Here is a 23742-nt window from a genome sequence, read left to right as displayed (position 1 = left end):
GCCTTCCTCTGTCACAGCCATGTTGTTGTCTGGAACTGGGATTTCCAATACTTGTGTCTTTCTCCCCTTTGGTCTGACAGCTACTCAGGGCAAGACTGTGTCAGAATCAGTTTAGCTCCCCTGATTTGTTAGCTATATATTTATGTCTCCCAACTTTTTCTCTGTAATGTAAAGCTCATGCATTCCTTCAGTCACACACATTTATTATTGCCATGCTTGATGATGCAAGGGAGGAGCTCAATCTGATAATGCCAGTGCAGTGTGATCAGTGTTCTGACAGGGGCATGATGTGTGCTGCGGGGGCACAGCAAGAGGGGGCTGACTCTGTCAGGGACTGGGTGGTAGTGATGGAGGTGTGGGAAGGGCTCTCAGGAAGGCTTAGGACATGAAGTCTTGGAAGAGGAGCAGGAATTTGTCAGGAAAAGAGTGAAGAAGGGATTTCTCAACAGAATAGCAGGTATAATAAACCACTTTTCACATCCCTGGATCTGACATACTGATCGTACCTCCACATCTTGATTCAGGTGACTCTCTCCATTGGGAATGGCCACACACTCCTGTTTTGGGGGGAAGTTCCTTGCCAAGGATCAGGGGAATCTCCTTTGCCTTATGAGGCCCTAAATTAATAGTTCTTTTACATGTATAATCTAATTCAGGGGTCCGCAATCTACAGCCCGTGGGCAAATCTGGCCTGCTGTCTGTTTTAATAAATAAAGTTTTATTGGCCATGCTCACTCATTTACATATTGTCTATGATTGTTTTTGTGTTATAACAGCAGAGTTGAGGAGTCGTGACAGAAACCATATGGCCCCCCAAATCTAAAATATTTATCAATATTATCTATCCCTTTAGAGAATAAATTTGCTGACCTCTGATCTAATTTAATGCTGAGGGGGAAAACCATTATTATCCCTGTTTTACAGAGGAGGAATTTCAGGCACCAAAAGGTCACACAGTTTGTTAGCGGTGCAGCCAAGATATAATGATATATAGGAGATATACACAGATATATAGATATGTATGGAGAAGTATATCTGAGCAGAGCAAGGGATGGATTATGATAGACATAGAGGTGCATATCCAGATTCTTCTGCAAGGAAGGTCTTACTGCTCAGCTGTGGGGAGTACAACTAGAAGACAATTTCTAGCTGTCAGCTACTTAAAGGTGGGCCTCAGCTACAGAGAGCTGCCTCACCCAAGGTCATGCCCTTTGCAGGGAAGCCTGCATCTGGTGAATGAGCAAGGTTGGGGTCAGGGTATGAAGACCCAATACAGGACACTTGGAAGAGAAAAACACTCATCCCAGAGCTCCTCACCAGGTTGACATTTTTGGGCCTATAATGTATTTAAACTTCCTTTGCCTAATCCTGCTTCTCCCCCTTCCTTTCATGGGTATTGATCTTTAAGAAACATCTGAAACTTCAACTCTATCTCAGAATCCGTCTCCAGAGATCCCAATCACAATTGTATTGTGGTCAGAGAACAAACTCTGCATGATTTTAATTGTTTTAAGTGTATCAAGACTGGTGGTGTGGCCCAGCGTTTTTCTATCTTGGTGTACATACCCTGTGCACTTGAAAACACTGTATATTCTACAGTTGTAGAGCTAATGTTCTAGAAATATCAAGGTTTTTCACAGTGCTCTTCAGGTAGTCTATATCTTCACTAATTTTTTCTGTCTAGTTTGTTCTATCAATTGCCTAGAGGGGGATGTGAAAATCTTCAATTACGATTGTGGAATATTGATATCTCTGTTTAATTCTTTCAATTTCTGCTGCATATACAGGCATACCTCATTTTATTGCGCTTTGCAGAAAAAAATGTCTTTTAAAAATTGAAGGTTTGTGGCAACCTTGCATTGAGCTAGTCTCTCAGTGCCATTTTTCTAACAGCATTTGCTCACTTTGTGTCTCTGTGTCACATTTTGGTAATTCTCACAATATGTCAAACTTTGTCATTATTATTACATTTGTTGTGGTGATCTGTAATCAGTGATCTTCGATGTTATCACTGTAATTGTTTGGGGATGCCACGAACGTTGCTGTCTTATTTTCGGAAACTGCCGCAGCCATCCCAACCTTCAGCAGCCATCACCCTGATTAGTCAGCAGCCGTCAACATCAAGGCGAGACCCTCCACCAGCAAAAAGATTACAGCTCACAGAAGGACCAGATGATGGTTAGCATTTTTTAGTAATAAAGTATTTTTTAAATGAAGGTATGTACATTTTTTTAGACATAATGCTGTTGCACACCACAGGCTACAGTACGGTGTAAATATGATTTATATATGCACTGGGAAACTACAAAGTTCATGTGACTTGTTTTATTGTGATACTCACTTTATTGTGGTGGTCTGGAACCGAATCTGCAATAACTCTGAAGTATGCCTGTACCTTGGAACTCTTTTAGGTGCATAGACATTTATGTATGTTACGTATTCCTGATGAATTGATCCTTTTATCTTTTTTAATTGGCCCTCTTTATGTCTGATAACACTCTATCAAGAAGTCTGTTTTGATTAAAAAATGGGCAGAAGACCTGAATAGGCAGAAGATATTTTTCCAAAGAAGACATACAGATGGGCAACACACACATGAAAAGATGCTCAACATCGCTAATCAGAGAAATGCAAATCAAAACCACAATGAGATTTCACCTCACACCTGTCAGAACGGCTATCATCAAAAATACCACAAATAACAAATATTGGAGAGGATGTGGAGAAAAGGCAACCCTAGTGCACTGTTTGTGGGAATGTAAATTGGTGCAGCCACTGTGGAAAACAGTATGGAAGTTCCTCAAAAAACTAAAAATAGAGCTACCATATAAGCCAGCAATTCCACTCCTGGGTATATATCTGAAGAAAACAGAAACACTAATTTGAAAAGATACACACACCCCAATGTTCACAGCAGCATTATTTACAATAGCCAAGATATGGAAGCAACCTAAGTATCCTTCAACAGATAAATGAATAAAGAAGATGTGGTACATATGTACAATGGAATACTCCTCAGCCATAAAAAAAGAATGAAATTTTGCCACTTGCAACAACATGGATGGACTTGGAAGGTATCATGCTTAGTGAATTAAGTCAGAGACAGGAAGACAAATACTGTATGTTATCATTTACATATAGAATTTAAACAATAAAACTAATAAATATAAAAAAAAGAAACAGATTCACAGATACAGAAAACAAACCACTGGTTACCCATGGGGAGGGGGAAGGAGGAAGGAGGAAGGGGAAAGATAGGGGTAGGAGATTAAGAGGTACAAACTACTATGTATAAAATAAATAAGCTACAAGGATATATTGTACAGTACAGGGAATATAGCCAATATTTTATAATAACTATAAATGGAGTATAATCTTTAAAAATTCTGAATCACTATGCTGTACACGTAATATTTATGTAATATTGTAAATCAACTATACCTCTACTTTATTTATTTATTTTTTTGCGGTACGCGGGCCTCTCACTGTTGTGGCCTCTCCCGTTGCGGAGCACAGGCTCCAGACACGCAGGCTCAGCGGCCATGGCTCACGGGCCCAGCCGCTCCGCGGCATGTGGGATCTTCCCGGACCGGGGCACGAACCCGTGTCCCCTGCATCGGCAGGCGGACTCTCAACCACTGCGCCACCAGGGAAGCCCTATTTATTTTTTTTAATTAATTTTATTTATTTATTTTTTTGGCTGTGCCATGCAGCTTATGGGATTTTAGTTCCCCGACCAGGGATCGAACCTGGGCCCTCGGCCATGAGAGCTGGGAGTCCTAACCATTGGACCGTCAGGGAATTCCCTATACCTCAATTTTAAAAAGTTAAAAAGCTAAAAAAAAAAAAAGAAGAGAGAGAAGTCTATTTTGTCTGCTATTAATATAGCCATTCCAGCCTTTGTATGCTTACTATTTGTATGATATATCATTTTCAATCCATTTAATTTTAACTTACCTGTGACTTTTTAAAGTTTGGATCTTGTAGAGAACATAAAACTGGGTCTTGCTTTTTTTCCTCCATTATGTAAAGCTCTGCCTTTTAATTGGAGCTTTTAGTCCATTAACTTTTTTTTTTAAATTTTTATTGGGGTATAATTGATTTACAATGTTGTGTTAGTTTCAGAGGTACAGCAAAATGAATCTGTTATATATATATACACATATCCACTCTTTTTTAGTCTTTTCCCATATAGGCAATTACAGTGTAAGTTCCCTGTGCTATACAGTAGGTCCTTATTAGTTATCTATTTTATATATGGTAGTGTGTATGTGTCAATCCCAATCTTCCAATTTATAGTCCATTAACTTTTTTTTTTTTTTTTTCCGGTACGCGGGCCTCTCACTGTTGTGGCCTCTCCCATTGCAGAGCACACAGGCTCTGGACGCGCAGGCTCAGTGGCTATGGCTCACGGCCCTAGCCGCTCCGCAGCATGTGGGATCTTCCCGGACCGGGGCACGAACCCATGTCCCCTGCATCGGCAGGCGGACTCTCAACCACTGCGCCACCATGGAAGCCCTCCATTAACTTTTAATGTAATTATTGCTATGGTTGGATTTAGATCCACCATATTATTTGTATTGTTTTTCCCCTTTGATTTTTTTCCTCTGTACCTCCTTTCCTGCTTCCATTAGGAATTTTAAATACTTATTAGAGGTTCATTTAAGTTTATCTGTTGTGTTTCTGGCTATACTTCTTTGCTTTACTCTTTAATGGTTTCTCTAGATATTGCTCTATACAACCTTGACTTTCATTCTACTTTCAATTGCCATTATTTATAGCACATAAAATTTAGAAACTCTCTATAATATAGGTCCACTCCCCTTTCTTTATGCTAGAGTTGTTATATGTACTGCATCTAAATACCTTACAATCCACATAAGGCAATGTTATAAGTTTTGTTTTAAACAATCCTAAGTATTTTAAAGAAATTAACAAGTTAGAATAGTCTTTTATATTTACCTATGTATTTACCATTTCTGTTACTCTTTAATGCTTCCTGAAGAGCTGAGTTTCCATCTGGTATTATTTCCCTTCAACCCAAAGAACTTTATGGTCATTGGGTCTCTTAATTCATTTATCTAAAATGTCGTTATTTCACCTCCATTCTTTCTTCTTTTTTATCAAAATTCATTTTTGTTAATAGAAAATAAACACTTATTCCAGTTGTTATACTTGAAGTTGCTAATAAAAAAAAAGAATTTAAAATCACCACTTAATAATCCTGTTTTAACTAAGACAATGAAACTGTGGCTTAAAAAAAAAACTATTTAGCACCATTTGCTCCACCTCCATTCTTAAAGGATAGTTTTGCTGGATATAGAATTTGAGGTTGAGGTTGAAGTTTCTTTTGTTTTTTTTCTACAGCATTTTTAAGGATACCAATCCACTGTCTTCTGGCCTCCACAGTTTTTGATAAGTCATCAATCATTAAGATTGTTTTTATCAAATATGTGTCATTTTTTCCCCTGGATTTCAAGATTTTCTTTCTTTCTTTTTTTAAAGATATTGATTTGGAACATGCTCTTCTTTTTTTAAAAATATTTACTTATATATTTATTTTGGCTGTGCTGGGTCTTAGTTGCAGCATGCAGGCTTCTTAGTTGTGGCATGTGGGCTTCTTAGTTGTGGCATGCAGACTTTTAGTTGCGGCATGCATGCAGGATCTAGTTCCCTGACCAGGGATCAAATCTGGGCCCCCTGCATTGGGAGCGTGGAGTCTTGGGACCACCAGGGAAGTCCCAAGATTTTATTTCTATCTTTAAGTTATAGAGCTTGTCTAGGAAGTACCTAATCATGGCTTTCTTAATTTTCATCCTGCTTGGAGTTTGCTGAGATTTTCAAATCAGTACATTTATGTCAATTACCAAACTTGGGGAAATATCAGCCATTATATCTTCAAATATTTTGTATGTCCCATTCTCTCCTCACTCTCCTTTTGGGACTTCATCTACATATATGCAAGACATGGTTTTTTGTCCCCCAAGTCACAGGTTAATGTCTTTTCATCATTTTTCTCTCACTTGTTTGATCATTTCTACTGATCTATTTCAAGTCAATGACTCTTTCCCCTGTAATTTACATTTGGCAAACTTATCCTGTGAATTTTAAATTTCAGACATTGTATTTTTCAGTTTGAGAATTTTCTTTTGGTTTTTCTTTGTAGTTTTTATTTCTTCTCTGAGTTAAAAATCTTTACATTCATTTTGAGCATATTTTATTTCATTAAGCATAGTTATAATAGCTACATTAATATCCTCATCAGCTTATTCCAATTTCTGGGTTGGTTGTCTGTTCTTGAAATGGGGTCACATTTTCCTAATTCTTTGAATGTCAAGTAAGTTTGTCTTGTATCCTGGATATCATGAATGCTAAGTTGTGGCAATTCTGGATTCCATTATATTTCTTGGAGGAGTGTTAATGTTTTTGTTCTATCAAGTAGTTAACATCGTTGAACTCAGACTTTAAATTCTGTCCCTGAGGAAGCAGCACAAATGAAAGCTCAGTTCAAAAGACAAAGGGTTAGGAGTTGAGCCATACCTGCATGATTCAGGGGTCAGCCAGAGACTTGTGCAGACTTTATTCACATAATTTGGGTTTCCCTCCCTTTGAGTCTCTCTTTTCTGGGATTCTCCCCTCATTTTCCAGTAGCTGTGGTTGCTATGAACTCAGTCTTGTGGTTTTTCATGTTAAAAAAACCTGCATGTTTTCTCTCAAATTATCTCCATCTACCACACCAACTTCTATCTTATGAGGGTGTCATACTTTATTTAATCAAGTAATTGGCAACTTATGTTTTATCCAACTTCTCTGTGTTCTGTGATAATTATAGTACACCCTGATTGTGTTTCATAGAATAGATTCCTGGAAGTAGGAGTGCAAAATATTTTCAGGTTTTGATGTATACTGTCAGATTTACATTTAAATAGGTTGTACAAACTTGACTACCAAAAGCAGTGTATGAGCTTTCTACCTCTCCTGCACATCTGATTATTTTTCAAATCTTGATTTAATAGAAAACTTTCTTACTTTTTCCTCTTCTGTATGTCAGAGGAGTTCAGCATCTTTCTCTCTCTTCCCACTCCCTCAGATTCTAAAAAATGTATGCCTGGAACACTCTTCCATCATATATACATGACTTGTTTTCATATTCGTCAAGATTGTGTCAACACTAAGTAAGCTTGAGCTTGTATCACCACTACCACCATATTTAAAACTGCATTCTCTTACAATTGCATTTCCCTTCCCTGTTTTGTTTTTTGCCATACCACTTGTCGCCCTCTGTCATACTCTGTATTTTAATTACAGTTGACTCTTGAACAACACAGGTTGAACTGTGTGGGCCCAATTATACATGGATTTTTTTCAATAAATATATATAGTGCTACATCATCCATGGTTGGTTGAATCCTTGGATATGGAACCACAGATTTGGAGGGCCGACTATGGGACGTAAGCATTTGCAGATCTTGGTATCTGTGGCTGGTCCTGGAACCAGTCCCCTGTGGATACCAAGGGACAACTATATTTAGATTTACTGCCTGTCTCCCACTCTAGAATTAAGCTCTCTGAGGACAAGATTTCTTTTCTTCTTGTTTTGTTGACTGCTATATCTCTAAGACTTAGAACAGTGCCCAGCATATAGTAGATGATCAATATTTCTTGAATAAAGAAATGTTTTAAAACTGTTAATAATTAATTTTATGGATATATGCCTCCTCCTCTTCTTTACATTGAAAAAATGTCTCAGGAACATTTAAAAATATTTTTAAATTTTACTTAAACAATTATTCAGATGAGTGATTCTCAAAGTGTTGTCCCCAGACCAGTAGCATCAGCATCTTCTGGGAACTTATTTAAAATTCAAATTCTCAGGTCCCATCACAGACCTACTGAGTCAGAAATTTTGTGGGTGGGGCCCATTTCTAAAGTCCATGTTTTAACAAGCCCTCCAGGCCACTGTGATGCATGCCCAAGCTGGTGTATCATTGATTTAGACTCACATCTGTATGTCTATTTTCTTTCATTGTTTGCTTCTAATTTTTTAAAAAAAATAAATTTATTTATTTTTGGCTGTGTTGGGTCTTCGTTGCTGCACGCGGGCTTTCTCTAGTTGCGGCGAGCGGTGGCTACTCTTCGTTGCAGTGCACGGGCTTCTCATTGCGGTGGCTTCTCTTGTTGCAGAGCACAGGCTCTAGGAGCACGGGCCTCAGTAGTTGTGGTACACGGGCTCAGTAGTTGTGGCTCGTGGGTTCTAGAGCACAGGCTCAGTAGTTGTGGTGCACAGGCTTAATTGCTCCACGGCATGTGGGATCTTCCCAGCTCAGGGCTTGAACCTGTGCCCCTGCATTGGCAGGCAGATTCTTAACCACTGTGCCACCAGGGAAGCCCTGTTTGCTTCTAATTATTTTTAGACATCATTTCCTATTAATTGATACTAAATTTTAATTCATTTTTTACTGCACAGGATGACTTTCAGCATTCATTTTTACTGTTCGGGTATACCTATATTCTTGACTGTCCCAGGTGTGGCACTACCATGGGTTCTCCAAGAAGTGTAGGAAATTTCTAGCCATATGTGCAACTGTTTTATTCTTCTACAAAGTACAGATTTTCTACAGCTCTGGACAGTGATGATTCATTCTGTGCATAGTGCTAGATTTTCACCTGGTAATAAATTACTGATGGAAATGGCTTTCACATTTCATTTTCTTCCCCGACAGTAAATAAGTTACTTGGTAATGAGAGCATAATATCCGTGAGTTAATCTTTCAATACATGTATGTGCACATGTGCACACACACACGCACACGTTTCATTCTAAATATTCATACTTTTTAATTCTCCAAAATGAGTTCAAGAAGGCAGGCATTGGAATAGGAAATATTTGCAAAGATGGCATTTAATCACATATGGTTGAGGGTCCATAATTATGCTAGGCTAGTATCTAGGTGAAATATTTATTGAGAAGTATTGACCATGACTAGCCAAGTCTTTCCTACCAACTTATATGTTTATTCTGAGGAATAAATCAGGTAATGCAGTGAATGTGTTCTGAAAAATGTAAAAGGTGACATACATATCAAATATTATTATTACCTTATATTACAAAACCATTTTTGTCCTTATGTTACTGTTTTTAGTATAACAACTTAAATTTTAGAACAGTTCAGCTGTATTTTTTAATCTATGACTCATGAGTAAAAATAGGAAAATAGGTTTCCTGTGCAAACCCAAATTGATTAACAGTATCTTCTGGAATGCATGCTTAAGAATGATTCTGAGGCCAAGTCTAGATTCACTCAGAAAGAGTGCAGTGATACATTAACAAGGTCTGCTATTGGGCAAGAACAGGAAGTAGTGCCATTTGCAGTAATATATTTGAAATCCCAGATTGAGGTATTTGTGTATAAGCACTTTGAGTATGAGATAAAATGGAGTGATTGTGCAGAAAATCACTTTCATTCAGCTGCAATCACAGTTCATCTTCAGTCTTTAAAAATGTGATGAATAAAAGAAACACAGTGCTGAGTTATCATTATAATTCATTATTTTAATGAAAGAACATGTTTGATAGGAAAAGCCTTTGTGAATTCAATATCAAATTTAATACCATATCCTCATTCATGAATAAGCATAGAAACTCTTACTTTGTCAAATAACATCATGGAGTGGGTTCAGTGAAATTTTTCATTAGTACTGATTTATACATATTAAAAGGATTTTAATTGTGAAAATAATATATGTACATGATTTAAAAATGTAAAGAGTATACAATAAAAAGGAGGTCTCCGTCCCATCCCAGACCCCATTCCTGTAGTCCTGTGCCCAATGGCAACCGCTAAGTTTCTTTTGTATTTTTTCAAACCAATTTACTCACATATAAATATACATATATATACACAAATACATACATACATACACACAGACAGGAAAACACACACACCCTTTTGTACACAAGTGGGAATAAACTATATACACAGTTGAGCAACCTGCTTTTTTCACTCAACAATATATCTTGGATAGCATTCCCTACCAGCACCTGTGTGTTCTCAGCTGATTTCTTTCATTTTCTCTTAATTTTGTATTAACATTTTTTTTAACATAGATAATAACCCTTCTATAAAGTTTTTTGCTGACGCAGGTACTAGCAAAGACATTAAGAAAGAGCTGCATGATAGCATCAAAGATGAAACTCATACCAATGGTCACACACATTTATACATGGCAATAAACAGATACGCAAATTCAATTCTCACATGTGGTGCTTAAGTACACAACCCTCAAGCAACTCAGGAATTGTCAGAAAATGTAATTTGTTTCTCTAGTGCTCTGATTATTCAGTTATTAACAATTTTAAAAGCTTTATATTCAATCTGAATATATAGATCATTTAAAATATTTTTAAAACAATATTTTACATAAAAGGTTTAAACTCTCCGTCCATTTCTTCCATGTGGTGATTCATTTTCAAATTCTCTCATGTGTAACGAGGTGTAACTTCTTGTTAAAAGCCTTCTAACATTCTTTAAAGTTAGAATACTTCTAAGGTTAAATAAAACCTTTAGTTCAGATTTCCCACACTAATTTCACTCATGAGATTTGTCTTCTGAATGAGTTTTCATATGTTTAGTAAGGGATGCATTTTGTTTGAAGGCTTTTCCACATTCATTACATTCATAAGGTTTCTCTCCAGTGTGGGATCTCTGATGTATAACAAGTTGTGACTTTGCATTGAACGCTTTTCCACATTCATTACATTCATAGGGTTTCTCCCCAGTATGAGTTCTCTGATGTACAATGAGGTGTGACTTTTGGGTAAAGGCTTTCCCACATTCATTACACTCATAGGGCTTCTCCCCAGTGTGAACTCTCTGATGTTGAGTAAGACCTTCAATTTGCTTGAAAGCCTTCCCACATTGATTGCATTCAAAAGGACTTTCACCGGTATGAGTTCTCATATGGTAAGTAAGAGATGAGCTATGTCCAAAGGCTTTTCCACATTCATTACATTTATAGGGTTTCTCTTTAGTATGAGTTCTTTGATGTATAATGAGGTGTGACTTCTTGCTGAAAGCTTTCCCACATTCACTACATTGAAAGGGTTTCTCACCTGTATGAATTCTCATATGTTTAGTAAGGGATGAGCTATACTTAAAGGCTTTTCCACATTCATTACATTCGTATGGTATTTCACCTGTATGAGTTCTCACATGTTCTGTAAGAGATGAGTTATACCTAAAGGACTTTCCACATTCCTTACATTCATAGGGCTTCTCGCCTGTATGAGATCTCACATGTTGAATAAGGTTTGAGCTATGTCTGAAGGTTTTCCCACATTCAGTACATTCATAGGGCTTTTCACCAGTATGAACTCTCAGATGGTCAGTGAGGGCATGTTTATGACCATGGGCTTTGCCACACTGAATACACTCATATGGTTTTTCTCCAGTGTGAGTTCTCTGGTGTACAACAAGGTGTGATTTTTGGCTAAAGGCTATCCCACATTCATTACATTCATATGGTTTCTCACCTGTATGAATTCTCTGATGGTCAACGAGTCCTTGTTTGTGGCTGAGAACCTTCCCACATTCATTACATTCATATGGTTTCACTTTATTCTGAGTTTTGTCACACTTAGTAGGAGATGAGCTATGGCTGGATGATTCCTTATGTTTTTCTCCAGTTTGAATTTTGTTCCGTTCAGTATGTTTCTTGCCAGTTTGAGTTTTGTCAGGCCTATTAGATGAGCTATGGTTGGGTAATTTCTCACATTTTTTTCCAGTTTGATTTTTGTCTTTCTTTGTATCAGGTAAGCTATGGCTGAATGATTTCGTATGCTCTTTAGCTACATCAGGTTTCTTTTCTACATAATTTCTTACATGACCAGGTAAGTCTAAATTCTTTCCATGTGAATCAAATTTAAGAAGCTTTTTTTTTGAAGGAACGTATTTTGTACTCACATTTTTTTTCCCCAATGAACTACATTCATGGCCCTTTTTCTTAGTCAGAGTTGTTTTCTTGAAAGCAACTTCCCCAAGGAGTTTGTTTTGAGATTCCTGGTGGTTCTCTAGCTGGTCATCATCTTGCTGGACTTCTTCTAAAGTGGAATTCAATGAGACATTCTTGTGAATCTTTGCACTCTCATATTTTGGAATACAACTTATAAAGAAATGCCTTGTTGTGGGGCTGAATCTTTATTCAAGCCTAGTATCCTAAAGTGAATGAAATATCAAGTGCAAATGTCCCTGTCTTTTTGGACTGGAGAGGCAAAGTGCTGTAGTAAAAACAGGAAAAGAAAACTGACAATAGTGATTAGAAAAGGCTTTGGCTGTTTATAAATATGACCTTGCAACCTGGGATAAAAGATGAAATAAACACAAGGAGTAGTGAATAAAAAACAGATGAAGTTAAAAGCTTGTAATTGTTGTTGACACTTTTTGAAGTCTCTCCTCAGCCCAAGCTGCCCAGATTTAATAACTGCCAATCCACCAATAGTATTTGGCTCTTACAGCCCATCTATATTCATCCAACTCTCCATAGTCACGGTTGGAGACAGCTGGCTCAAGCCAAGATGTCCAATAAGAGTATGTCTCCTAAAAACTTAGACCCTATTTAGTCTCCACTGGGTGCTAAATTTAAAAATGATATAAGACAAGCACTACAAAGCCACATTTTCCCTATGTAAACAGAAAGTTCATCAGTACAAAGAATAAAGCATACCTCCACAGAAAAGCAGAGATGTAAGATCATGTGTCCTCAAAGAGACCATTTGCATAATCCCAGTTCCTAATGGCTTCCCAGTACTGGTTCTAGTCCCCAGCTGAAGTATCACCCCTTAGGTTACAAGAAGCCTTATAATAAATTCCTCCATTTACTTAGGATAGCTCAAGTAAAATTTTGTTATTGCTCCCCAAAGAGCCAAAATAAGAGAAAATAAGGTAAGTCCATCAAAGAGTACTGAACAGCATATAGATGACTGAGGGATTAAGCAGGAAAGGATGGTCCACTGCTACCACCCATGATTAATATAATAATGCAATTCCTGTAGTAAGAAACATCCCACAGTTTCTATGAGTTACCTGATGTTTTTACCATATTATAAAGTTTGATATTGGCAAATAAACTTTACACCATTTGGATTTACAGTGTACACACACACTTGTTTTCCAATAGTTTGCAATGGAGCACACCTTCCTGTCAGGTCACTCTAATTGCCAATTATAAATTTTAAGCTAATTCCTAACTCTAAGTGATTGCTCACATTCTTTCCTCCATACATTATACAATTATACATTTTGAGATATCTTCTCAATCTATGCTTCCCTTCTCTGAGACCACCACCCACATTGACAGATGTAGGCAGCCATGTTAGTAGTATATGATCTAACTTCTCCTTGAAAACAATTGATCAGACAGTGGTAAACACCAGGCTCCAGCTATTCAACAATTCTCCTAAGAACTTAGAATTGAAACATGAAGACTTCTGTTAGCTAGATATGGATGTTACATATGTAAAAACCAAACAATTTAGAAGCTAGGACTACCATTTTGGGGGTGGCCTTTTTCAGCTATGGACATGGAAAAACAGAAAAAGTTTCAGGATAGGAATCAAAGAGACTCAAAGAGAGAAGCATATATAAGAGTCCCCATGACCTCAGAAAGAAAGAGATAAAAAGTGAATAGTTGTTTTACTAGTAAAAGAACATTACATGGATAAAGTGAAAACTGAGTTCAAACAGAAAAGAGTTATGGTGTTTGAATATACAGCCAGGAAATACTATTACTTTTATGGAGAACTTGTAAGAGATTAGTTCCCATGGAGTAGATCAATTTTTATAAGTATACATAAGAATTGGAGTTGCCAGCTGCTTTTTCATTTAGGAAATTTGAAGTGATGCAAGCATCCTGAGAGAAAGAGTATAACAAGAACTTTTTTTTTTTTTTTTTGGCAGTACACGGGCCTCTCACTGTTGTGGCCTCTCCCGTTGCGGAGCACAGGCTCCGGATGCGCAGGCTCAGCGGCCATGGCTCACGGGCCCAGCCGCTCCACGGCATGTGGGATCTTCCTGGACCGGGGCATGAACCCGCGTCCCCTGCATCGGCAGGCGGACTCTCAACCACTGCACCACCAGGGAAGCCCAACAAGAACTTTTACGTAGCATGACAAGGCTGCATCTTCCAATGTCCAAGGATGCTGGGGAGGATGGAGGCAAATCTCCTTCTGGGAAGAAAGGGATCAAAACTCAAACCTTTCCCCTTGAGGTGTAACATTATAAGAACCTCTTATTATGATGATTTGGGCTGGTCCCAACTGACATTGGCCAGCTGGAAAAGATATAAAGCACCACAAGAGAAATTTACCATGAGGGAGGGGAGGAGGCTCTGAACTAGTGAACTGGTATAATAATAGGGTAATACTAGGGGAGAGCTGGGTCTGGCAGAGCATGTAATTAAGGCTATAAGCTTGTCCTGAATCTGAGACAGTAACTAAGACATGAATTTTAAGCTAAAATGACTGTAACTTCAGAAACTGAAGCATGGAGCTCATTAGACCCAGCAAATCATTGGAGGTAATAGAACAGTCCTTCCTTGAAGAAACTTCAAGGATGATAGAAGAACCTGAGCCAAGAATAGAGTCACTGTAGCAATGACAAAAATGTATGTATTAAATGACTCAGGATTATTTTTTGGTTGTAACACCAAGTATCAGCGAGAAAAGTGAAGACAGCCAAAACTGGAGCCACTAATGCATGGATCAAAAATTCTATGAAGGACTTCTCTGGTGGCTCAGTGGTTGAGAATCCGCCTGCCAATGCAGGGGACACGGGTTTGAGCCCTGGTCCGGGAAGATCCCACATGCCGTGGAACAACTAAGCCCGTGCACTGCAACTACTGAGTCTGTGCTCTAGAGCCCGTGAGCCACAACTACTGAGCCATCATGCCACAACTACTGAAGCCCGGGAGCCTAGAGCCTGTGTTCTGCAACAAGAGAAGCCACTGCAATGAGAAACCTGCACACAGCAATGAAGAGTAGCCCCTGCTCACCACAACTAGAGAAAGCCTGCGCGCAGCAACGAAGACACAACGCAGCCAAAAATAAATAAATAGAATAAAATAAACAAAAACAAACAAACAAAGAAAACTCTATGAAGTCTCTTCATTTGTCATTTGAAGGACTGGTCCCTCTGGTCTTGGGAAATTCATGGAGTCTTGAAAAATTCAATGTTAGAAGAAACTTAAAAAGATATTGTGGACATTCTGCTAATTTGGGGACTGAAGTGATATATAATAACTGAATATTTTAATGTTTGGTGGCAACATCTAAGATGAATATTTTTAAGGGGGGGATTTAATAAGCTACCTAATAATTGGAGCAATTTAGGTATGGGACAATATGAATATAATTTGGGTGATGTCAGTCAGAACTGAGGGGGGAAAAAGAATCAGGAACTGAGGAAAGGATAGTAAGAGGGAAGGCAGAGAGCAAGGATTCATGGGAACTCCATGGCAGACAGGCCTAAAATCTGACCCTGATAAAAACAAGGAAGGTGTAAGGAAGCTCTAATTTAGAAAGAAAGATAAAGCTTTCAATTTCTGACCATCTGAGAATAAGCTATCCAGTAAGGAGGTAAAATATAAGACAAAGGAATTGAAGATTTATCTGGACAAGATAAATTTATCTTGGAAGTCACCAGTATAGGATAAATAGCTTGTATTTACACAATAGATTATTCCTTTGAGGAAAACAGAATTTAAAAAAAGAATAGATAGTAGAAGACAAAACCTTAGGGACACTTCAAAGTGAGAAAGAAGAGAATCTGGTGAAAAAACTGGTAAAGGAACACTTAAACGATAAAATCAGATTCAAGTGGTATAATTCAAGCTAGGTGGGCAAGAATTTCAGGCTGATCAAAACTATTAAAATATGCACTGGAAGGTTACCACTGCTGACTTTAAAGTCAGAAATTGTTAGAGGCATGGATCCTATGGAATTTGACTGCAAGGGTTAGGGAGAAAATGGAAATAATGCTGGTGGTATAGACCACAGATCTAGAGCATTTCACAGTGAAAGGGGGGAAATGGAAAGTAATGAGGGGCAGGAGGATTACACCAAGAGATCTGGATAGAGGACAGATTTAAGAATGCCTGAATCTCTAAGGAGAGGAATTTGATACTATGGGGTCTAAGAGTGTGGGTGGATGAAGGGAGAAAAGCTGAGGATATTAGGAAAAGGGAGGATAATTTTAAAAAGCATTGCTTTAGAGAGGTAAGCAGGAATGGGATTACTTAAGAAAACAGCTAAAAGGGTTCACTGCTCTTTCTCAAAACTGAGCAACAGAGAGCATGGATGAGGAAAGATGGCTATGTGGAAGGGTCAGTTAGGCATCTGATGGTCTGGTATCCAAGGTTTAGAGCCCTGTTTTTCACCTTTTTTCCTACCACAACCCGAGTGGTATGGCAGACTGTATTATTGTTCCCTGTGGATTACACCTCCCAGCCCCACTGTATGGCCATTTGAATCCTCCCTGTGAAAGGAGTATACGTTCCTACCCAGTTGAACTCGGGAGTGGCCAGGTGATCTGCTCTGACTAATGAACCAATAAAATGTAAGCAGAAAGAGATATCTACCACATCCAATCAGTGATTTTAAGTCATCATATGGTTCCACTCCCTCTTCATTGCCTCTGTAATGAGACCAGAATTGGCCAAATAGGGACTGCTGTTTCAGTGTAGGTCACAAGACAATGTGGAAAAGGGCTGCAGCTTGAGCAAGAAACAAATCTTTCTTTTTTTGTTGTTTTTGTTTGTTTGTTTGTTTTGCGGCACATGGGCCTCTCACCGCTGTGGCCTCTCCCGCCGTGGAGCACAGGCTCCGGACGCGCAGGCTCAGCGCCATGGCTCACGGGCCCTGCCACTCCGCAGCATGTGGGATCTTCCCAGACCGGGGCATGAACCCGTGTCCCCTGCATCAGCAGGTGGACCCCCAACCACTGTGCCACCAGGGAAGCCCCAAATCTTTCTTTTTGTAGGCCACTAAGATTTTGGGGGTCTTTCTTTAATGGGACGTAACTTAGACTAAGCTGACTGATACAAATGGTATAAGCAAATCCCCATAAGTCACACTGGTGCCCAACTACAGTGAATCTCCTATGAGAACCTCTCATGTGGACAGGTTCACAGAAGGAAGAGATATTAGAATCTCCAAGGTTGGAGAATCTTTGTAGTTTGAACTCTTTTTCCCCCAGGAGATTTTGATATTTTTCTACTGCTACTTCCTAGGACCTATAAGACGAATTTAAGAATAAATTATTCGAAGAATTCCAAACCCATGCACCTATGGTCAATTAATCTATGACAAAGGAGGCAAGAATATACAATGGAGAAAAGACAGTTCTCTTCAATAAGTGGTACTGGGAAAACTAGACAGCTACATGTAAAAGAATGAAATTAGAACATTCTCTAACACCATACACAAAAATAAACTCAAAATGGATTAAAGACCTAAATATAAGATCAGATACTATAAAACTCCTAGAGGAAAACACAGGCAGAACAATCTTTGACATAAACTGCAGCAATATCTTTTGGGACCTTCTCCTAGAGTAATAGAAATAAAAGCAAAAATAAACAAATGGGACCAAATTAAACTTAAAAGCTTTTGCATAGCACAGGAAACCATAAACAAAATGAAAAGACAATCTACAGAATGGGAGAAAATATTTGCAAACTATGCAACCAACAAGGGATTAATCTCCAAAATACAAAAACAGCTCATACAGCTCAATATCAAAAAAAAAAGCAAAAAACAACCCAATCAAAAAATGGGCCAAAGATCTAAACAGACATTTCTCCAAAGAATACATACAGATGGCCAACAGGCACATGAAAAGATGCTCAACACCGCTAATTATTAGAGAAATTCAAATCAAAACCACAATGAGGTATCACCTCACACCAGTCAGAATGGCCATCAAAAAGTCTACAAATAATAAATGCTGGAGACGATGTGGAGAAAAAGGAACCCTCCAATACTGTTAGTGGGAATGTAAATTGGTACAGCCACTATGGAAGACAGTATGGAGGTTTCTTAAAAAACTAAGAATAGAGCTACCACATGATCCTGCAATCCCACTCCTGGGCATATATCTAGAGAAAACCATAATTTGAAAATATATGCACCCCAATGTTCATTGCAGCACTATTTACAATAGCCAAGACATGGAAGCAACCTAAATGTCCATCAACAGATAAATGGATAAAGAAGATGTGATATATTTATACAATGGAATATTACTCAGCCATAAAAAAGAATGAAATAATGCCATTTGCAGCAACATGGATGGACCTAGAGATTATCATACTAAGTGAAGTAAACCAGACAGAGAAATACAAATATCATACGATATCGCTTATACGTGGAATCTAAAAAAAAATGATACAAATGAACTGTACAAAACAGAAGCAGACCTACAGACATAGAAAACAAACTTATGGTTACCAAAGGGGAAAGATGGGAGGAAGGGATAATTTAGGAATTTGGGATTAACATATACACACTACTGTATATGAAACAGAAAACCAACAAGGACCTATTGTATAGCACAGGGAAATATACTCAATGTTTTGCAATAGCCTATAAGGGAAAAGAATCTTAAAAAATATATGTATGTATAACTGAATCACTTTGCTGTACGCCTCAAACTAACACAATATTGTATATCAACTATACTTCAATAAAAAGAAAAATATATATTTTTAAATTAATAAATAATAAAAATGTGAAAAAAAAGAATTCCAAAGTTACCACCAAGAAACTAGGAACTTACTTCCATTGGCTCCTATTCCCTTGGGTCTTGCTATTTCACTCAGACCACCTTGTCTGGGTCTTTTCCCCTTCCCCAGCCATGGCTCTTCTCCTTTTCCCAACTTGGATATGTCTGGTTTGAGAGCTTGATATCCTATTCATGAGAAAAGATAGAAATTGAGTGTTAGAACAACAAACATTCCAGAAATCAAGCCCTACCATTTAAGCTTCAGAGCTTTTAAAGGATAAAAGAACACACGGCTTCTGAAATTTCACAGTGCAGATGTCCATGTACCCCATCTGAGTAGATCCTCCATTTTCAAGGCAGAGGAGCACAAGTATTCTGACTAGTACCCAAAAGGGATTAAAACTCTTTGATTCATAAAAATTAAGGATAAACTTATCCAAGGACTTCAGAGAGAAGGCATCACAGTAGGCACACTTTGAATTACTTTGTCCTTACCCATTGAGGCTAGGTTGCTGTAATTCTCCAGCATCACATCCTTGTACAGGCTCTTTTGAGCAGGATCTAGTTGCTCCCATTCCTTCTTGGTAAAGGCCATAGTCACATCTTTGAATGTTACCGATCCCTGTAATAGCACATTCCTAGTTCAGTCCAATGTTATCCACATCAGTGAAAGATGCAGACAATAATGACTTTCTCTTACCTTGACCATTCACTGATGATCATAATGTTATACACGGGGCTTATTTTTTTACCCAATTTTGCATTTTTGTTTTTGAGAGACAAAAATCATATTAAGAAATGTCCCTATAATGGACTCAATGTTTGTGTCCCCCCAATTCGTTGTTGAAACCTTGCCCTCCAATGTGATGATATTAGGAGATAGGGCCTTTGGGAGATAATTAGGATTCAATGAGATCATGAGAGGGGAGACTTCATGAATGGGATCAGTGCCCTTATAAGAGTCATGAGAGAGCTTGCTTCCTGTCTCTGCTCTTTCTGCCAAGTAAGGATCCAACAAGAAGTCTGAAACCTGGAAGAGGGCTGTCGCCAGATCCCGACCCGATGTCGGACTTCTAGCCTCCAGAACTGTCAGAAACAAATTTCTGTTGTTTATAAGCCACTTAGTCTACGGTACTTTGAAAAAAAATCCTATGATTATCAGAGAGAGACAATTACAACAAACAAACCAGAATCAGTCTTCATCTTTTCTTCTGTAACTAAAGACTATGGAGGAGTGTTTATAGAGTTCTGAGGTAGAAGAATCGAGACCCTTGGTTTTTATGACCAGTCAAAAAATCATTTATGTTTGGAAGCAAAAGTAAGGTATTTTAGGCATGTAAGGATGCAGAAAGTATATTACCTATGTACTTTAGAAATAAAGAGAAGGAGGGAGGGAGAAACTGGGAATGTGGTAGGAAGAGGAGAGACAGGAGGAGAAGAAGAAGAGGAATGATTTTTAAAAGAAGGAAAATTGGATCAGAATAAAGATTTCAAGACTGGGAAAGACTTGAGCATATACAAGAGAGAACTACGAATAATAAAACCAGTAAAATGTCCAGTTACATCCAAGTAACTTGATAACGTTCTTGTGCAATTGTTATAAAAGTAACCTTAAAATCAAGAGGCATGATGTAAGAAAAATAAGCAGGCATATAACTGGTTGGGGACGGGGAGAAATTAAAGCATGTTAAACTTCTCCTCTTATTAGGCAGCTACTGGAGAATTCTGAAACTGATAAGTATACATTCAAACATGTCTGTTTAACATTTAAAGATCACCCCTGACCGCCATAAGCCACCAATAAATTAGCTGCATGTGTCACCAATCTCTGACCTCACAAACGTCGTCACTGATTCCTATAACTCCCGTCATTAATTGTCACTGGCCTCCCAATCACTGAGCCAGCATGGCCCTTCCTAATCACTAAGCCTATAATTCCAAAATTACTGATCCCAACAAACTCCCAATCACTAACAGCAACAGATCTCCCCAGTCACTTGCCGCACAAACACTCTGATTACATATTCCCACAGGTTCCTCAACTATTGATACCAGTGGAACATATCAATCTCCATCTCTGATATCACCCCAAATCCTATCAATCTCCAGTCACTGATGCCAACAGAACTCTCAAACAGTGCCTTTTACAGAAACTCTAATCACTGCCAGTAAACTTCACTACACGCTCACCCTCTTTAGCCATTCCCTTTGCCTGCTTGCTTTAACCGAAACCTACCTGTCTCCTGAGGACTCTGTTCCCTTACAGTGATCCCCGTGGAGGTTGTTTGCCCACCTCCACCCCAACCCATGTACCTCAGGGCCTGAAAATGAAGTAAATTATACTTTCAACAGTTTTTCACTCATCCTTCAAAATCCCTAACTCGTTTAGAGTATCACCAGACTTTAACCCATTAATAGTCTGGTTCGATGATTCACTAGAAGGACTCACAGTGTTCAGCATATAGCTGTACTCATAGTTATGATTTAGCACAGCAAAAGAATTCAGTGCAAAATCAGCTGGAAAAAGCTGCATGAGGTGAAGTCCAGAGGAAGCCAGGAACAAGTTTCCAAGAGTCCTCTCCCAGTAGAGTCACACAGTACATACTTAATTCTTTCAGAAATGAGTTGTGCTAACACATGTGAAATGTTGTTTACCAAACGATGCTACTAACAAGGGCTTAATTTCTAAAATATACAAACAGCTCATAGAACTCAAAAAAAAAAAAAAAAAACCCAATAAAAAAATAGGCAGGGCTTCCCTGGTGGCGCAGTGGTTGAGAGTCCACCTGCCGATGCAGGGGACTCGGGTTCGTGCCCTGGTCCGGGAGGATCCCACGTGCCGCGGAGCGGCTGGGCCCGTGAGCCATGGCCGCTGGGCCTGCGCGTCTGGAGCCTGTGCTCCGCGGTGGGAGAGGCCACAGCGGTGAGAGGCCCGCGCACCGCAAAAAAAAAAAAAAAAAAAAAAAAAAAAAAAATAGGCAGAAGACCTAAATGGACATTTCTCCAAAGAAGACATAAAGATGGCCAATAGGCAGATGAAAAAATGTTCAACGTTGCTAATTATTAGAGAAATGCAAATCAAAACTACAATGAGGTATTACCTCATACTGGTCAGACGACCATCATTAAAAAGTCTACAAATAATAAATTCTGGAGAGAGTGTGGAGAAAAGGGAACCCTCCTACACTATTGGTAGGAATGTAAATTGGTGCAGCCACTATGGAGAACAGTATGGAGGTTCCTTAAGAAACTAAAAATAGAGTTGTCATAGGATCCAGCAATCCCACTACTCTTGGGCATATATTCAGAAAAGATGAAAACTCTAATTCGAAAAGATACATGCAACCCTATGTTCACTGCAGCACTATTTACAATGGCCAAGACATGGAAACAGCCTAAATGTGTGTTGACAGATGAATGCATAAAGAAGATGTAGTGTATATATATATATATACCCACACACATACAATGGAATACCACTCAACCATATAAAAGAATGAAATAATGCCATTTGCAGCAACATGGATGGACCTAGAGATTATCATACTAAGTGAAGTAAGTCAGACAAACACCATATGATATCACTTATATGTGGAATCTAAAATATGACACAAATGAACTTATTTACAAAACAGAAACAGACTCACAGACATTGAAAACAAACTTAGATTACCAAAGGGGAAAGGGGGTGGGGGAGGGATAAATTAGGAGTTTGGGATTCGCAGATACAAACTACTATATATAAAATAGATAAACAACAAGGTCCTACTGTATAGCACAGCGAATTATATTCAATGTCTTGTAATAAACCATAATGGAAAAGAATATGAAAAAGAATATATGTGTATATATATATTTTTTTCACTTTGCTGTACACCAGAAACTAACACAACATCGTAAATCAACTATACTTCAATTTAAAAAAATGTTGTTTACCAGTGCTTGGTAAACAACATTTTTAGGGGTTGGTCAAATAGGCACTCTCTGCCTAGCATATACAAAAGTCCCAGATTCCCAGAAGGAAATCAGACATTCAGCATAAACCACATTGTTTACATAGTTTAGGCACAGTGAGCCACTTTTAAAATTCCCGGGAATAGGGGGAACTCTCCTGAAATCTAAGTTCTCGGATGTTGGCCAAAGGTTAACCTTGCAATCAGACCTTTCTAAGGACAGCTGTTTCAGGTCTTTCATGTCAACTTTTCTGCACAGTCATCCTCCCTCATTCACTGAAAACTTTTACACCAGATCCCTTTTCACCACAGCCCTGCACTATCTCTATATCGATGCAGAAGAGCCTTTCAACATCCTGGCCTATTGTAAACCATTATCATCATCTCTTCGCTTTAACTACTGCAATAAGCTACTAACTGACCTCCCTGCACCTCTGCACGCAGCCCGGGACAATCCAGTCTAACTACCAAAGGCACCGTAATCGCTGGCTCCCCTAGAGGTTCCCAGTTGCGACCCCCACAGACTCCCCAATCTTTGATACACCCCAAAGCCCCCATTTCTGATCCCCATGGCCTCCCAAACTCTGACTTTTCAGGGGCCGCCACAGACCCCTCCCCTCCAACCACTGTCACCGTATATCCCTCAAACACTGATTTCCTCAAACTGCAGCAGTCACGGACTCCACAGACACCTCCCAAGCACTACTCCATCGATCCCTGAGTGTGCTAACACCATCCCCCCACCCCTGCAAGAGGCCCTCCAGTACCGACTCCAACTTCCGAATCACCTATCTTCACAGACTACAGTAACCCTCCAGTCACTGACGCCCGATTCGACCGCAGCTGACCACCAGACCACCCCTCCCCATCATCGCGCTCACCGCGGCGCTGCCCCCGGGCTCCGACACAGCCATCTCCGGGGGACACCCGGCCTGTCCTGTCGTCCCTACACTCCTCCTCCGGTCCGCGGTGTCTGGCTTTGTCAGGATCAGGGGGCAAGCGGAGGCCGACAT

The 23742-nt window shown here is 39.0% G+C and overlaps 1 protein-coding gene across 1 annotated transcript in view; it reads right to left on the bottom strand.

Annotated features, from left to right (window-relative positions):
• The window catches only part of ZFP37 (ZFP37 zinc finger protein), a 39168-nt gene extending 15426 nt beyond the window's left edge, over positions 1 to 23742 (bottom strand). The window contains 4 exon segments of the mRNA XM_060014305.2: positions 10600 to 12100; positions 18831 to 18962; positions 19272 to 19398; positions 23611 to 23742. Of these exon segments, the coding sequence (XP_059870288.2) occupies positions 10600 to 12100; positions 18831 to 18962; positions 19272 to 19398; positions 23611 to 23742 (1892 nt within the window).

This window comes from Delphinus delphis, chromosome 6 (assembly GCF_949987515.2).
Source record: "Delphinus delphis chromosome 6, mDelDel1.2, whole genome shotgun sequence".
Lineage (NCBI taxonomy): Eukaryota > Metazoa > Chordata > Mammalia > Artiodactyla > Delphinidae > Delphinus > Delphinus delphis.
The sequence above is the reverse complement of the archived record's forward strand: the minus strand, read 5'-3'. Positions and strand labels throughout refer to the sequence as shown.